The 17,472-nt window shown below is 48.5% G+C and overlaps 1 protein-coding gene across 5 annotated transcripts in view; it reads left to right on the forward strand.

Moving 5' to 3' along the window:
* The window catches only part of DAPK2 (death associated protein kinase 2), a 124,145-nt gene that overhangs the window by 66,501 nt on the left and 40,172 nt on the right, over positions 1 to 17,472 (forward strand). For 3 of the 5 annotated variants that reach the window (XR_003001830.1, XM_024735184.1, XM_024735185.1), the window contains exons 3-4: positions 3,475 to 3,696; positions 11,645 to 11,783. Coding sequence is in view for 2 of the 5 variants with exons in the window: in XM_024735184.1 (XP_024590952.1) it covers positions 3,475 to 3,696; positions 11,645 to 11,783 (361 nt within the window). In the remaining 3 variants the exon portion in view is untranslated. Of the gene's footprint in view, positions 1 to 3,472; positions 3,697 to 11,644; positions 11,784 to 14,972; positions 15,082 to 17,472 lie in introns of those variants that run through there. The other 2 variants (XR_003001832.1, XR_003001831.1) reach the window with 2 other exon arrangements.

A 17,472-nucleotide genomic window follows, 5' to 3' on the forward strand; every position in this document is an offset into this window, starting at 1 on the left:
GACTGTTGTAAGTTGGTGTTTCTCAGCTTGGACTGCACGTCACGGTCACCCGGAAAGCTTTTAAATATCTTGATTCCCAAACTGCAGCCCAGACCCTGGAGATCAGAATCTCTGGAGGTAGGATCCAGGCAGCAGTAATTTTAAAATTCCCCGGGACTTCCCTGGTGGCCCAGTGGTTAAGACTCTGCGCTTCCACTGCAGGGGGCACGGGTTCGATCTCTTGATCTCTGGTTGGGGAACTGAGATCCCGCATGCCGTGCAGTGTGGCCAAAAGAAAAATTCCCCTGGTGATTCCAGTGTGCAGCCAGGGTTGAGAACCACTGCTCTAAGGATGAAAAGAGTTGGTTAATTGCTTAGAACAAAGATATCCCCATATCTGGTTGTGCACTGGACTCGTCGGGGGTGGGGTGGGGATGTGTTAAAATCGCACTGACGCCCTGGCCACACACTGCAGACCATGTAGATCAGTGACGTCTGCCTTCACGTGAGCCACTAACTAATAAGACGTAATAATCACCATTTACTGGAGCTGCCTGTGGGCCGGCACGACATATTTCCGGTCTTCACAATTCCCTGGTAGGGAATCACAGTTCCTATTTTACAGATGAGGAAACTGCTGCTCAGAGCAGGTAGCCAGGTGGCGTAAGTTTCCTGAGGCCAGGCCTGTCTGACCCGGAAGGCTGCTCTCCCTGCCCAAGGCCTCCCTGCCCCAGGGCTGGCCTCGTGGAGCATATTCTGCACACTTCCCAGTACCAGCTCAAGGAGAGAGGGGAAAACCAGCAAGTGGCCTTGGCTCTCCTTGAGGCTCTCCAGGGCAGGTTGAGTAGAGGACCGCTGTCCCGTGAAGAGAGGGAAGACGAGTGACGTTACTTGGTATTTGGGTCTGTGTTAGTCACGCACTCTCAGAATACCTCCTTTTGGCTGGAGGAAGACGCCTGCTCGTGTTAGGCCTGACCCCCAGTCACCTCTCATTGCCGCAGCTGCTCTCACAGAGAGAACACTCAACCAGGAAGAGCAAACACTCATTTGCTTTCTGAGAGTTGGAGGAATTTTTCAGGCATGTGATACAGAAAAATGCCCCCGTTTCCCTCACAGGAAAAGGGAAAGCTCTGTCAAGGTAACCTGAAATATTTAGCTCTGCCTTATAAAATCCCTGTGCCTCCACTTCTGTGCTCTGTAAACTTAAACAAATTGCTTAAAATCCTTAAGCTTTGGTTTTCCCATCCCTCAGGGCTGCCAATGCCAGGCCCCTTGAGGTGTCAGAAAGAGAGGAAAGGAGTGTGGCCATCCCGACACAGAGACTTACAGCTGCCTGGGACTGGAGGCTTTGTCCAGGGTTTGGTGGCACCCACTAAGCAACCTGATGTCCCAAGGCCCAAAGCAGCTTCCAGTGACCAGAGATCTCACTGAATGTGTTCCCTCTGACTTCGGGAGGCTTGGCTTCACTCCACCTGTGTCAACCCCTAGTGTGTAGACAGCCCAGAGCCAATATTTGGGGCATACATAGCTGAGTTAACTCTAATAGTTTCGAGTTAGCAGACAGTGTGATAGACATTTGGCTGCACAAAGGCTTCCCAGCCCAGCCAAGCAGCCAGGGCCCTCTCCCTCCCCAGAGCTCCATCTGTATCTGATGTGTGTGCCTTTGGTCCCTGCCCCTTACTGTGCAGCTCAGAGCCTGGCACAGAGTAGATGCTCAGGTAGCACTGGGTGATTGGGGGATGAGGGGATGGAGAGATGCATGAACCTGTGTTTGGCAACATCTCTAAGGTGGTTGCCACAGAATGCTATTTAAGTGTTGGCATATATATTCCTTACTAGCTCTACTTGACTTTTTTTTTTTAAATCACTTTGGTTTATTTTGAAGGCTGTCTCACTAAGGATTATTCTAGTAATGGAGCGGTTCAGATGTGATGCTGTTTTCTGAGGTTGAGGCACATATCCAGAGCACTTGTGTGTAACTTTTACTCCAGAGCCACTAAGAGAGTACTTCTTAGGTGTGGAGTCTCATGGCCCCTTGTTTAGCCATTAAGCTGAACCTTAACATTTTCTGAGTTCTGTCTCAAGCAGTGGGTATTGTGGTTGGCAAGAAAACATGGGGCACTGGTGGAAGGGGAGTGGGAAGACCCACAGGAGGGTGGCCACTGGGCAGCCACCAGGGACTTCGAGTGGCCCCCACCGATTGCCTGGACTGAGATGGTGAAACAGGAGGCCGCTGCCCTTCCGTGTGTGTGTGTGTGTGTGTGTGTGTGTGTGTGTGTGTGTGGTGGTGGGGCTGCCCCTGAAGCACTCAGGGAGGCTGGCCTAGGGCCACCTGCCACTCTGGCAAGGACACCATTTCATGATTGCTGTCTGGGTCCCTGGAGTGAAGGATTTTCAGGCCCAGCCCTGAAGGGCACTAAGCGTCATCTTGACTCGTTTAACTATCTTAGTGGCTTTGTGAACAGTGGGCTGGGCACTCGGCCCTGGGGCCTGGCATTGCCATTAACTCTGTGATGACCTCAGGTGAGTCACTTCATGTCTCCTGTGTCTCAGTTTCCTAACATTTTACGATTCTGTGGTCCTATCAGTCTTCTCACCGTGATGAACACCCGCTGTGCTTACTAACAATGTTAGGCTGCCTCCACCCACCCTCACCTCCACCAGGATCCCCCCGAACCCAGCTGGCATAGCCTCTGGCCTCGTCCTTAAGTACATCATCCTCATATTAGCTCTGTCCCCTGTAGTCTGACTACTTGGCTCATGTCAGGTAATTGAGATTTTTATTTGTTGGGAGGGGTTGGAAACAAAGGTACAAACATGAGACTATAGAGGTGCTTTGTCCCCTCACAATTCCAAATAGATGCATTTGTACTTGCCTCCAGATAAGGGAGGCCCAAACAGAGGCTTGTTACTGTTAGTATTTTGACCATGCTGACCACTTTTTGCTTTTTATTCTATTTATTTATTTATTTATTTATTTATGCCGCACCTCACAGCACGTGGGATCTTAGTTCCCCAGCGAAACCTGTGCCCCCTGCAGTGGGAGCATGGGGTCTTAACCACTGGGCCACCAGGAGAGTCCTGCTTTACCTTAAAAATCTTTTCATTAAGTAGTATAAACCTCTGGACATTGTGGTTTCATCTGGTAGACACAAGACAGGGGTTCTAGCTGAGGCTTTGGAACGATGAGGCTGTGCCATCCAGATCAAACCAGTAGGCTTTCAGGGCCTCAGTGTTCCCATCTGTACACTGGGAGTGACAATACCAACATTCCTTCCTAGTAAAAGGTCAAGGATTCATATGAACAGAAGGGAAGCCCAGTACTTACTCTGTCTCAGTCACTGGTTCATGGCCAGGTGGGGATGCTGGCTGGTGGCATGATTTGTCCTGCCCTGGAAGAATGACTCTGAGTTACTGTGGCCTAGGGGTGACAACCAGGTCACTTCCCCAGTAACCACAGTGATGCCCTCCTTGTGTGGGTCTGTGTCCCCACAGCGGCCAGTTCGCCATCGTGAAGAAGTGCCGAGAGAAGAGCACGGGGCTGGAGTACGCAGCCAAGTTCATCAAGAAGCGGCAGAGACAGGCCAGCCGGCGGGGTGTGTGCCGGGAGGAGATCGGGCGGGAGGTGAGCATCCTGCGGCAGGTGCTGCATCCCAACGTCATCACGCTGCACGATGTCTTCGAGAACCGCACTGACGTGGTGCTCATCCTCGAGCTGTGAGTGGGTGCCTGGGACTGGGGGGGCGGGGCAGCAGGGCACAGGGGAGCTCCAGCCACAGGCCCCAGAGGGAGCAACAACCTGACAGAAGCCCGACCTGGAGGAGATGAAGTCAGTGGGAAGTGGTTTCCCTCCTTTACCCCATCCTCCTCCTGAACCCGGGCTTGCTGTGCAGCAGGGACTGAGGGCGAGGGTCTAGGTCTGACTTTCACTGGACCCTGGGGATCAGAGGGAAGAAGTGGGGAGTGCTGGGGTCCTTTCCTGGCTGGTGAGCACGTGGGAGGGTGAGGGGGGCAGAGGGTGGAAGGCGGAGCAGGGGGCTGTCAGGGAGAGTCTGTTCTACGAGGAAGGGAAGAACAAACATCCTCCGGGCTCTGCAAAGCCCTTCTCAGCCCTTTCCTGGGAAAAACCCCCCTGCCTTTGTGCTGTGTTTGATGCCTTTATTGTTATCATAGTAACTGTTACTTAGAGGGCCCTGCTGTAAGCCAAGCGTTTGCTAGGTCCTTCGTGTTGTCTTGTTCAGTCTTCACAGAAGCTGTGTTGAGGGTAGTGTCCCACTTACACCAAGAGGACTTTGTATTCACTTTGCTGAGAATGTCTGTTACCTCATTTAATCCTCATAACAATCCTATCCCATGGAGACTCTTATTACCTCCATGTTACAGACAAGAACACTGAGAGGCTGGGTCATTTACAAGATCCTACAACCAGGACGTGGCGGGGCCAGGACTGGGTCCACACTGCTTGTGCAGATAGCTATGCGCTCGAGGTGGGATGGCCTTGGGCTGGCCCTGCAGGGGAATCCTTCACAGTCTGGTGGAATTTGGATGGGTGACACCACGACTCCAGGGGTTGATTGGCCAACTGGTGTCCCTCCTAGAGATGCCCCCCATGGATTGGGGAGGTGGAGGTGGGCCTCCGGCGGTTAGTAGAGTTTGAGTTGGGCTGTGGCACAAGTTGAAACGGCTGTGTCTAGTCAAGCAGCAAGACCGGGTGTCAAGAATGTTCTGAGCCTCAGAGGCGTGAGGTGTCTGCCAGTTAGCAGAGAAGTGGCAGCATTTGTCTCAGCAATCCCTGACTTTGTGACCTGGGGCAAGTCACCTCACCCCTCTGAACTATAAAGGAGGCAGCCATCCTTAACCTGCCTGTGGGTTGGGTGGACCACCTGACATTTGAGACCATTCTAATTTGAGAACTATGTTCTGGTGTTGTCAGCCTATAGATTTATGTAGCAGATGGGCATTTGCATACTTTTGCATTGGATTCTTAAATTATCCATCTCAATGTTTAAGTGCATAGAATTACCCATGCTCTCCCTTTGTCTAACTCCCAATGTCCTCTGTGTTTCTCCCAGGGACCTCTTAGCCAATTGGACCAGTCAGTGTATACACCTGCCTCACTCAGACAAGCCTGGTGGGTTCCCACAGATGTAGCCAGCCAAGTGGATGGCCCGAGGTGTGGCAAGCCCCAAGACTAAGGGTTAGCACTGGTTCCCAGCAGAGAGGGACAAGCCCACCTTTGCTGGGAAAGCCAGGCCAGTTCTTTAAAAGTCTGTTGTCAAAACTTTACAGCAACTAAAAAGGATTACATTCATATGCCTACCACCCAAACACAGCTATTTGTTTCCCTGTGGTTCCTCTCAGTCTTTATCTATTTGCATGCAAGCATTGTACTTGTACAATTTCCTGCTCTACTTTTCCCCCAGTGAACATAATGCCATGAATAGCTTTTTCCCTTTTAACTGACTATATCATGTTTCATTACATTACATACCCGTATCTCCCTGTTGTTGGACATTTGGTGTTTTAATTTCCAGCTTTTAACCATTACGCATTTTACTGCCATAAAACAACTTTCTTCCTGTGTTTTCCCCCTTTTCTTTAGGATTAATTTTTTAAAACAGATCCTCAGGAATGGGGCAATCGGGCTGACATTTTTAGGGCTCTTGGTATCCTCACTTTCATAGGACAGGTTAACCAGCACCACATGCAACATGGGAGCGTTTCTTTCTGTCTGCAGCCTTGCCAGCCCTGGGTCATTTGTTTTAAAGCAGGGTTCATTATTGTCTTTTACAGTTATGATACTTTTTTGTCATTTTAATTGGCATTTCTGTCATCGCTGGGGTAGTCGTCTGTTACTCCCTGTTTGTAGAACCCCAGGAGTTGGGGTCTCGTATGCTCTTGAGATGTCCCTGTTTCTCCCAGCAGGCTTCATGGCTAACCAAGAGTTACATGCCCTCTTCTTGTGAGCTGTCACTGCCTGTAACACCAGTTGTCACACTGGTGCTCCTGTGAGCTGCTGTGTTTGTGAACTTCCGTCTGTTCGTAGTTTCTCTGTCTCCTCCTTTACTTTCAAGCTGCCTCATTGTCTCAGGGTGCCTGGCTATGGAGCTAGGGATTGCAAAGACAGTGCCTCAGTCTTGTGTGACCAGGGTCTGAGAGGAGGACCTTCCAGGAGAGAAGGGCTTTTCATGGGCTTTTATGTTTGGACGTGGTGACCTCTGTTGGGCTGCTTAGGAGCCTTTGGCCTCCTGGTCCTCACTGTGCCCTGCTAGGCTAGTGGGTTTGCCTGGTACTTAAACACGGGTGTCAGAGCCCACCTGCTCAATTGATATTTGCAGGGTTTGTGGATGGATCTACCTCTCAGCGCTGTTTAGTGCAGGGCTTCAGCTGAAGTGGCCAGTGCTCAGAGGACATTCCCAACCCTGATTTAAGTCCCCTTCAGCTGCTTTTACCCTGTCCATGATCGCCTGTGCAGCAGCTGTCAGGACTGGTGATGGCAGGGTTGGGAAGGATCGAGTTGTCCATGTAAGTTGACTTCTGTAGGGTGTAAAGAATATTTTCAAACTCTCAGTGGATTAACTCATGCCACATGTGGAGCTGGCTCTGAAAAATGTAGGTCTGCCCCGGGAGGGTTGGGCAGCCCTTCCATCCCAGGCCCCTGACCTCTCTGGGGCCTCCCTGACTCCAAGCTGTGGAAAGCAATACAGCGGCGGGAGCATACCAGGGCAGGGCCCGACAGAGCGCTCCAAGGTGGTGGCAATGCTTCCCAGGCCTTGAATTGAGTCCAGCTTTCTGGGCCCCAACAGCTCTGGCAGCATCCTTCCCAAATCACTGCCTACACAGGTCATTTGAGCACTCCCTCTAAATGGTTGGTTGCTTTTGAAAGAGTTCTGAAAAGCATTTCTAGCAGCCAGATGAAACTGCAGGGAGGAAGGAGGCAAGGGTCAGATTAGCAGGAAGGCGACTGGTCCTGGGGACACTGGAGGAGAGCAGAGGCTGGTTGTTAGGTTTTGCTTTTCCTCTTTAAGTCAAATTGTTTAGGGGTGTGAGAGGAGAGAAGCTTGGGTGGAGTGGGGATGACTCCATGGCAGAGATCTTGGGGCTGAGAAGCCCTTGGGACAAACTAGGTTTGGGGGTAGAAACAAAACCCAGGCTCCTTGATGGCCTTGGGAACAGGTGCCTGAGGATTGATGTGAGTGTCCCTGGCCTGGGTGTCCAGGGCTGGGGCAGATACCTGGCAGGCTCATCAGCCTCCCACCTTTCCAAGTCTCTGGGGACGATTCTAAGGGTCACCATGGCTGTTCCCCTCTTCGTCCAAAGGAGATCATGTCTCACTCCGTCTCCTGCCCAGATCACATCTTCAAACAGAACAGCTGATTACTGTACCCCAAAGTCCTCACCCTGCCTGGGCCTTTACATCAGTAATTTTGGGTGACAGAACACATCCACATTATCATGACGTTCTTTTACATTTACTCAGTGTTCTGTTTAAGGTAGGAAGGGCAGGATATGCCCGAGGTCACAGCCTTGCACCACCCAGCAAGGCTGGAAGTATAAAAACAAGGACTGGGCTAGGTCCTTGTGTTCCTGAGGGACACTGTGGATTTGAAAATTTACAGAAGGCTCTCGACAGGTCTCTTGAAAATGCCAAGACTTCACTTCTGTATGATACAGAATATTCTGTGCCATGTTGATATTTTAAATGTCTTACTTCTTTCCTTTTTTTTTTTATTCGCCCACCTTCTCTTGAATGTCTTGCACAAGGTGCTGTGGAAGCAAAGGTAATCTAGCTGGGGAGAGAGCCAGCCAGACAGTGGCAGCCCAGTGCGTGAGGGCACGGATGCAGTCGGACAGGGATGGCAGATGACAGCCTAGGGCTTGGGGTGGCTTTGGGTTTTCTTTTTTGCATCAGCAACTCGAGCCTTATAATACGGGTAGAGTGTGGTGAGAGGAACACGTGGTGCACCGGGATTGAGAAGATCTGGATCTAAATCCTGGTTCTGCCACTTACTAGCTGTGTCACCTTGGGCAAGTCACTGCTCTCTTGGGGCCCCAGTTTCCTTGTTTGGGAAACCAGGACAGAAGTTCCATCTACCCCTCAGGGCAGATGTGAGTCTCAAGTGAGAGAATGAATGCTTGGGGAAGTAACATCACACAGGTGGCAAACTCTAAATAAACTCAAAAACAAGCCCTCTTCCAGCACTACCACCCCCAACAATGATATGGTGCATGGTATTCGACTGGGGTCTGGGACTTGGACATGGTGTTGACCATGCACTCTCTTGCTAGGAGACCTTGCATGGGCACTTCCCCTCCTGTGGGCTTGGTTTCCTCATCTGTTACGGAAGAACTTCCAGGTGATGATGGTTTCTGTGCAGGGGTCACTGAGGGAGAGCGAGGAGTTTGCTTCCCTAGAAGTTTACTGTTAGCCTCTTATTATGGAGGATTTCAAACATATACAGAAGTAGAGAGAAGGATGTAAGAACCCTCATAGGCACATCCCCCAGCCTCACATTATCACTATTTTGCCAGTCTTGTTTTACATCAAATCCTACTTTCCCTGACTCCAACTGTTTGTTTGCTGCAGTACTTTAAAGAAAGCCTCAGACATCATGTCATTTTACATACAAACACTTTAGTATGCATCTCTCATTGACTGCAGTTTTTAAAATGCAGCCACCATGGATTTATCACACCTGACAGAATGATCCAACCAGCCAGGCCCCAGACCACCGAGGCTGTCTACACTCCAGTCCATAGTGATATTCCTGATGGACCCAAAGATACCTTTTTACGGTTGTTTTATTTGAATTAGCATCCAAATGAGGGAAGTCCACGTGCTGTGTCTGGTTCTTTTGTTTCCCGTGTCTCTTATTCTATGGCAGTTCTCCTTCCCTCCCTTTTAAAATTATTTATTTATTTATTTATTTATTTTTGGCTGCGTTGTGTCTTTGTTGCTGTGCGCGGGCTCTCTCTAGTTGTGGCGAGCGGGGGCTACTCTTCGTTGCAGTGCACAGGCTTCTTATTGCGGAGCACGGGCTCTAGGCTTGAGGTTTTCAGTAGTGTGGCTCGTGGGCTCTAGAGTGCAGGCTCAGCAGTTGTGGTGCACGGGCTTAGTTGCTCCGTGGCATGTGAGATCTTCCCAGACCAGGGATCGAACCCATGTCCCCTGCAATAGCAGGCGGATTTTTAACCACTGTGCCACCAGGGAAGCCCTCCCTCCCTTTTTTGATGCCATTGATTTGTTGGGAGAATTAGGTCATTTGTCCTGTTGATTGTCTCACAATCTGGTTTCATCTTATCCCTTCCTCATGGTGTTGTTTAACTTGTTCCTCTATGTCCTGTATTTCCAGAAACCTATAGTTAGACCTAAACAAGATACCCTTCCTATTGGTGATGTTCAGTAGAAATATAGTGCAAACCACATATGCAGTGGAAATGCCAGATTTTCCAGCAGCCATATTGAATAAGAAGTAAAAAGATCTAGATAAATTAGGGGTTTTTTTTTTTGTTGTTGTTGTTGTTGTTTTTGCGGTACACGGGCCTCTCACTGTTGTGGCCTCTCCCGTTGCGGAGCACAGGCTCCGGACGCGCAGGCTCAGCGACCATGGCTCACGGGCCCAGCCGCTTCGCGGCATGTGGGATCTTCCCGGACCGGGGCACGAACCCGTGTCCTCTGCATCGGCAGGCGGACTCTCAACCACTGCGCCACCAGGGAAGCCCCGGAAATTAGTTTTAATAATATTTTTTATTTAACTCAGTATATACAAAATATTATCATTTGAACATGTAATCACTGTAAAACTTATTAATGAGGTAGTTTACATTCTTTTTCTCATCCTATGTCTTCAAAACGCAGTGTGTATCTTACACTTACCGCACATTTCAGTTCATTTGCAATGCAATGGTTAGAGTGCAGTCCTGCCAAAAAAATAAAGTTGTATTTAAAGGAAAATATTTTACACCACTTCAGTTTTTGAATTAAAATGAATTAAAATTTAAAAGTCAGTTCCTCAGTTGCATTGGCCGTATTTCAAATCCTCACTAGCCATATGTGACTAGTGGCTGCTATATTGGACAGCATATAGAGAGAATATTTCCATCACTGCAGAGTTCTGTCAATAGCACTGAACAAGAGGCTTAAGCAGGTTTAGGTTCAGTTTTTTAAGTTGCAGTACTTTGTAGGTGTTGCTGTATACTTCCTATTGTATGACATTGTGTTCAGTTGTTCTGTTTTTCATGATGCTAAGATTGATGAGTGGGTCTATGTATGCTTCTGGACACTTTTATTTAAAGAAAGGAAAAAAGATTCTGAGGCTCTTTATTTAGGATGGACTAGGTGGCAGGGAGTGAATGAGTCCCAAAACTGGGACAGAAGCCATTCTGGCCATATGAAAATCATTTGAGGACACTCTGTGATATAGTGGTTGGGAGTCATTCTGCCTAGGTTTGAATCCTGATTCTACCACTTACAGGCTGTTTGACCTTGGGCAAGTGACTTAACCTCTCTGAGCCTCTGTCTCTTCAACTGTGAAATAGGAAACTAATAGTATTTTACTTTAGCTCATAGGGTATTGTGATGATTAAATGAGAAAATGTACAAAAAGTATACATTATGCACAGAGTAAGTATTCAGTGAATATTAATTACCATTACTATGTTGCTGTTATTATAAAAATACAGGTTCTGAGGCCTTGCTGCTACAGAATCTAATTTGGTAGGGTCTGTGGTGGGACCCGGAAATCTGCATTTTAAACAAGTTTTCCAGGTGATCCTGAGTTCCTGGACTCTCTGGCCCAGATCCCTTCCTGAGATCTTTTCCTGGGGTGAACCTTGGCTATGTTGCAGCTCCAGAGAAGCATGTGTTGGCTGGACACTCCAGCATCTGTCAGAGGCCAAATAAGCCCAGTAGGACTGCCAGATTTAGCAGATTTACCATTTTATCTGGCAACCATAAATCCCCAATTCAGATAAAACTGTAAACTAGTCTTTTTGCTCCATGGGTCTCTCTATTCCTGCCACATCAAACATAGGGTGCAGGAGCATAGAATGTGAGGACAAAAGCAGTATTTTAGAGTTTTTAGAGATGAATGTAATTAATGGGTCTTGATGTTTAAGTTAGGGACATATCTTTGAAGAGGTCATCTTTTATAAGATGAAAAAAAGGGGCTTTGGGAACCATCTTGATCAGTCTGCTCATTTTGCAGGTGAGGAAACTGAGGCCTGCCTGGAGGGGGCAGGGGAGTGAGTTGTCCAAAGCCAGTAGCAGGGCTGGACTGGAACCTAAGTCTCCAGTTTCTGTCCCAGCATATGTTCCTCTTTGTCATCCCACAGCACTTGTTTCTGTCCTCTGTCACTTGAGTCATATGGTGGGGAGGGGTAGCACCTAGGATAACAAGGGACCTGGGCCTAGAGTGTGAGCAGAGACCCTTCTGGTGACACCCTAAGGGTGGTTCCTGCCCTTGTGATCCAGAGGGAGGAACACAGCAAGTAGAAATAGAAGGAAAGCCAGTCCCTGGGCTGGCTGGATAGAGCCCCAGAGATGAGTGAGGGGATTCTGCTAAGCACGGTGCCTGGAGACAGGGTCAGGGGTTACACCCATGGGCTTGGGCTCAGGACACACAGGACTGACTGGGCCTGGGCCCTCCTTACTGATGTCTTGCAGAGTGTCCGGAGGAGAGCTCTTCGACTTCCTGGCCCAGAAGGAGTCCCTGAGTGAGGAGGAGGCCACCAGCTTCATTAAGCAGATCCTGGAAGGGGTGAACTACCTTCATGCCAAGAAAATTGCTCACTTTGATCTCAAGGTCAGTGGGGGGGGTGGGAAGGGAAAAGAATCAGGTAGGAAGAATGGGCCCAGTCTCTCCCAATGTCATTGCCAGGAGGGGTCAGCGCCCACTAGGCCTTCCTCCCTCATCTTACAGTTGAAAACTCTGAGCTCCTGGGAAAGAAATGATGCCACAGGAATGTCCCCCTCCTGAGTTTCATTTCTCAGATTAGGTTTTCTTCACCTAGGGGCTGATGGCAAGAAGCTTCTGAATCAGACCACTGGCACCTTATCTCTTTCAGGAAATACACAGGGTGTAGTTTTTAAATAAGTAAGCCAATGACAGGAAACTTGAAACCAAACCCATTTCACAAGACTGAACTTTTCAGTAACCAAGAGCTAACTCCTGAGCGGGCGGAGCTAGACGCATTCAGATGAATACTGCTGAGGTTGCCTGGCTCTCTGGACCCAGCACAGTGTCTAGCATCCTTTGACCAGAGGTTATAAATCTTAGAGCCCAGTGACCACTGGCTGTACTCCCCCACTCTGCCCCTTACTCTGGCCATAAAACTGATTCCAGGGGCCACTGATCATTTGTGGTAACTGGTATTCAGGGTCGAGAAAGTTCACTGTGACCACACAGGACTTCACAAAGCAAGAGTGTAGTCAGAGTAGAAGGATCAGTTCCCATAGTAGCTGAGCTCAGTTGCATAGGCTGATGAGCCTTTAGAGTCACCGGAAGCATAAAGATCCCCCAGCCTGTAATCAGAGGGACCCATTTATTGGGGAGGAGACCCACTGATTTTTTTTTTTCGTTTTTTGGCTGCATTGGGTCTTTGTTGCTGCTTGCGGGCTTTCTCTAGTTGCGGTGAGCGGGGGCTACTCTTCGTTGTGGTTCACGGGCTTCTCATTGCAGTGTCTTTTCTTGTGGCGGAGCACGAGCTCTAGGCACACAGGCTTCAGTAGTTGTGGCGTGCAGGCTCAGTAGTTGTGGTGCATGGGCTTAGTTGCTCGGCAGCATGTGGGATCTTCCCAGAACAGGGATCAAACCCGTGTTCCCTGCATTGGCAGGTAGATTCCTAACCACTGCACCACCAGGGAAGTCCGACCCACTGATTTTTCTATCCAGAAATTCCTTTTGTGTTTCAAGCATTGTGCTGGGTGCCTGGGTGTTGCTACAGGTACAAAATCAACTGAGGCCTTGTTTGAGCTTAGTTCCTCTTTTCCAAGAACTTGTGCAGGAATCATAAAAGAGAGATCAACAACTCTAAGTGCTGTGATAGAGGGAAGTACTGGGGGGCTAGGAGTCTAAATGAGAAGCCATCTAAGTCAGGCTGGAGTATCCGAGAGGGGCTTCCTGGAAGAGGTGGTATTTGAATTGAGTTTTGAAGGACTGCCAGGAGTTATCAGAGGGGAAGGGCATTCTAAGGAAGTGAGGCCAGCAGGTACATGGTCCTGAAATAACACAATGCATTCAGGATAGTACAGGCAAAGGGTGAATGTGCTGAATGGAGAAGCCAGGAGGAGAGCAGGAGGCAGACACAGGCCATGGGAGCTAAGCCAAGGCAGTTGAACTTTACACTGAGAGATATGGGCCAGATGAGCAGGGAGGTGAGGCGAGCAGATGTGTGTTTCAGAAAGAGCCCTCCAGCTGGGAGCACGGATAGAATGGGGACAGTAATCTGGGTGGGATGTGGCAAGTGCCAAACTAATTTGAGGAGGGGATAGAGTCAAGACCTTTTATAGAGGTTGCTCTGAGGATTGATTAGGTACCTAATTAGATGTGGGACATGAGGGGGAAGGCAGAGTCCAGGATGACACCCAAGCTCTGGCTGGCAGGGCTGGCCCAGAGAGGGTATGGTGTCTTGTGGTCTCAGAGGCTACATCAGGGTGTGGGCTCACGTCCCGTACAGGGATCTCACCCCAGCTCTTACTGTGCCCCGTGGGGTGACCTGCTGTGAGTCTCCCCTCCTTAGGCCAGATTGTCGCAGTATTTTGAATTCCTCCAATAGAAGACATCTTGCAGAGTCTCGCACAGGTGTCACGGGGTAAAAGTCAGGGTCACTGAGGAGTGTGAGGCCTGGGCAGGGCTTTGGACCTCAGGGTATTCACACACCAAGCAGGAAACGGGCTACCTGGATCGCACGTGTGTCTCCTTCCTGATAATGCTATGGGTAGTTGACTTATTTTCTCTGCCTTTGCTGGCTCCAGGAGGCTGGCCTCCGAATGGCCTCCTTTGTCTTTTCTCTCATGGGGCTGGTAGAGGCAGGCATGTGGAGTCCACAGGCCCCGATGACTAGAGCATGTCCATCCTGTACGGTTGGCTTCTATGGCAGCTTGCTGAAGTGGGGGGAGTTGTAGCCCGGTCAGGGTTTCACCCTCACTCTACCGTGTACCAGGAAACAACTGAACCTCGGTTTTTCAGCTTTAACACAAATGATAATGCTTCCCTGTCAGAGTTGTAAAAACGAGAGAGAAGCAGCATCAAGTTCTGGATACCAGATAGGTCCTCTGTAACAGTAGCTTCCCAGAACAGAGGAAAAGAAAACACACCTCCTGTTACAGTGTTTGGGGCCCTGATAGACTTGCACTAGCCCTGAAGCCTGCTAGTGCAATTCTAAATTGCCCAGCAGAGAGCTGAGATTGGTTGCTAGGTGGGGCTACTGGTGGGCGATCTTGTCTGGCTCCTGGGCTCAAGCTGGACATTTTCCACAACCTGGAGACAGTCTGGGTTTCCCCTGGATGCAGGTAGGTTGAGGATACTGCTGACCCCTACCCTGCCTTGTATCCTTAGAGGGGTGTGGACAAGAAGCCCGCTGATTCCCCTACCCGTGGGTCCCTTGGCCCAGGCCCAGCTGGGCAACTTCAGAAGTGATGAGTAGCTGGAACTCAGTGGGATCACCTCGTGATTGACTAGACACTTCCTGGAGCCAGAATGTGGGTATGTGTTCCCCTTGGCTGGAACTTCCTGCCAGCTGGAGGGATCATGCAGAAGGTCCAGCTGGTAGCTTAGAGGGGACTTCTTGGTTCCATGTTGTTTCCCACCATATGAAATTCATTTTATATGAATACATTTCTCTTCCTGATTCTCCTTCTCCACGAGGGACCTCTGCTTTCCCCTCCTCTTGTATTCTGTTACTCCTTGCCAAGTGAGTCAGGCTCACTTGGCTGCCCCATGAGCACAGCCACCATTGTTATCTCCAGGCCCCTGCTCATGACCTGTTGTCCACGCTCACCTTCCAGCCGGAAGGAGCAGGTGATGGCGGAGGATCAGCTCTCTGGCCTGCCTTTGGAATAGGAATGACCTCTCCTCCTGTGTCAGCCATTGTGCTGGAATGGTAAGGCTCTATCCCTGCTTATGACACACTCCCAACCTTGTGGCAGAGAGCAAGTGAATGGAAAAATTAATGTACAATAAACAGCCTTGGTTAAAACAGATCATGGCATGTTGTTGCCCAGAAATCTGTGGCAGATCCTTGTCACCCATAGGATAAAAGAACCCCTTCTCAGCATGGGGTTTCTTAAACTGTTTTAAATGTTTAAACATTTTTTAAATGTTTCTTAAACATTAAGGTCTTTCTTAAACTGCCTGAGCCCTGATTCTGGCCTCATCTACCTTTCCCCACTCGAAAACACTAGCCCCAGACACCAGGATGACAGATACCTGTCCTGGCCCCTCTTCTCTGTTCATGCTGTTCAAATCCAGGAAGCTGCTCGTCTTCCTTTTCTCTGCCTGTGGACTTCCTGCTCATCCTCCAGGCCCAGCAGAAATGCTATTTCCTCGGGTAAGCAAGCCTTTCCCATGCCTGCCAAAGCATAACTGAGAACCAACCTGCTTCCCTGCTTATCTTGCCCCTTGTATAGACTTCCACTGACAGCATTTATCACCGAATTCTCAGTTCTCTCCGGGCATCACTTTCTGCTCTTGTCTCTAGCGCAGTGCCTGACACATGAGTTACTCATCGTTGAATGAATGAGTGAATGAAGGAATGAATGGTTTAGTAAGACAAATGCACGCATGGAAATCATCTGGAAAATGCAAAAGAGGTGGCAGGCAGATTTCAATTCAGTGATGTGACATTTATTGAGGGACTGTTGTACACCAAGGGGTAGAGTGACAAGCATCAATAAGATATGGTACCTGCCTTCCAAGGGTCCACCATCTACGGGGAGATGGCCGCAGTGAGACTGGTGCCGAGGCCATCTAAAATAAAATCTACCCATGACACTCACTAAGAAACACTCACTTCCGAGGGGTAACCTCTCTGCCTCAGCAGAATGAATACCATCCCAGTGTGTGGTGTAAATTCACCACAGACAGGCCCACTGGTGTGGGTAGGTAGAGGGGGTGCAGGTAGATGATGTTGCCCTGTGTTTACATAAATGGACATGACACTGCGACTGACTGCCCCTCATCCTCGGTATCATTCAATGTGCCGTCTGGAGGATGGATACAAGGAAATGGGGCTCAGCACCACCCAGGGACCTCACCCTAGTACGTGATCCCACACAAATGAAGTCCTTGTAGAGGGTGTGTTTGTGTGGTTTTCTGTTTGTTTTGGATTTGGGAGTTTCCCCTCTGAGTATGGGTGTGTCTCCCTTACCTTCCCCAAATCCAACTTGAGAATTCAGAAATGGAAGGTGACCCTCAGGTCTGACTGGTATTTTAAGCAAAAAGAACATACCATGAGAATTGAATGAAATTGTATGCAAGCCAGGAACCTGGAACTCTGAGGGGACTTTTTGATTTATGTAAACAGTGTTAAGAAGAGTGAATTCCTGAGCAAGATACTCCAAAAATCCAAATTCCTCTGTGTCCCGATCATCCTTTGAGTTGTTTGTATGTTCATGATGCGATGGGGTCTGCTCACCAAGCTTTCATAAGAATGATACTAATACTTTAAATGTACGTTGTACTTTCTAGAATATAGCATGCTTATACATCTCTTCTCTCATTTGATCCTCACAGCCACCCACTGAGGTACAAGGTATTGTCACTTTTTTACACATAAAGCAATTGAGATTCAGAGAGGTTAAGTTACTTGTCCAAGACCACACAGGTACTAAATGATAGGGCTGGTACTTGAACTTAGCCAGTGAGGAGACACTAAGCACAGCTGAGTATCACCAGCTTTTATTTCACCAGATTCTAACAGTATGGATTTCTTACTTGCTTGCATCATGCCTTTTACACATAGTTAATCCGAAGGTTTATACTGTGCCATAAATTTATCCTTTGCACAGTTAATTTCTCATCTGGTTACCTGATTTTTTCTTTCTAATACGTTATTCCTCATAGTTCAAAAATTAATTTGTATTCTATTAATTACTATAAAATGTGCACGCATTTGAAAGTAGATCTTACAAGAATGAGATGATTTCCATACTAAAACCTTGGAACATGAAATAGAGGTGAGACTTGGCAGTTTTGACTGTCAAGGTAGGTTCGGGTGAGATTGTAAAAGTTTAGGGCAGAAGTTTGTGTAGGCAGTCACAGCCATAGAAGACTTACCCGTCAACATTTTTTATTATGAAAACATTTCAAAATGTCTGAGGAAATTAGAAGAACCATATAATGAACACCATTATGCCCTCCTCCTGCATTCAACATTTGGCCACATTTGCTTTACCTCTTTCTCTCTTTAAAAAAGAAAAAAAAATTTACATTTATATAGAAAGCATTTTATATATATATATATATATATATATACACACACACACACACACAC

This window comes from Neophocaena asiaeorientalis, unplaced genomic scaffold, assembly GCF_003031525.2.
Source record: "Neophocaena asiaeorientalis asiaeorientalis breed wild unplaced genomic scaffold, Neophocaena_asiaeorientalis_V1.1 scaffold264, whole genome shotgun sequence".
NCBI lineage: Eukaryota > Metazoa > Chordata > Mammalia > Artiodactyla > Phocoenidae > Neophocaena > Neophocaena asiaeorientalis.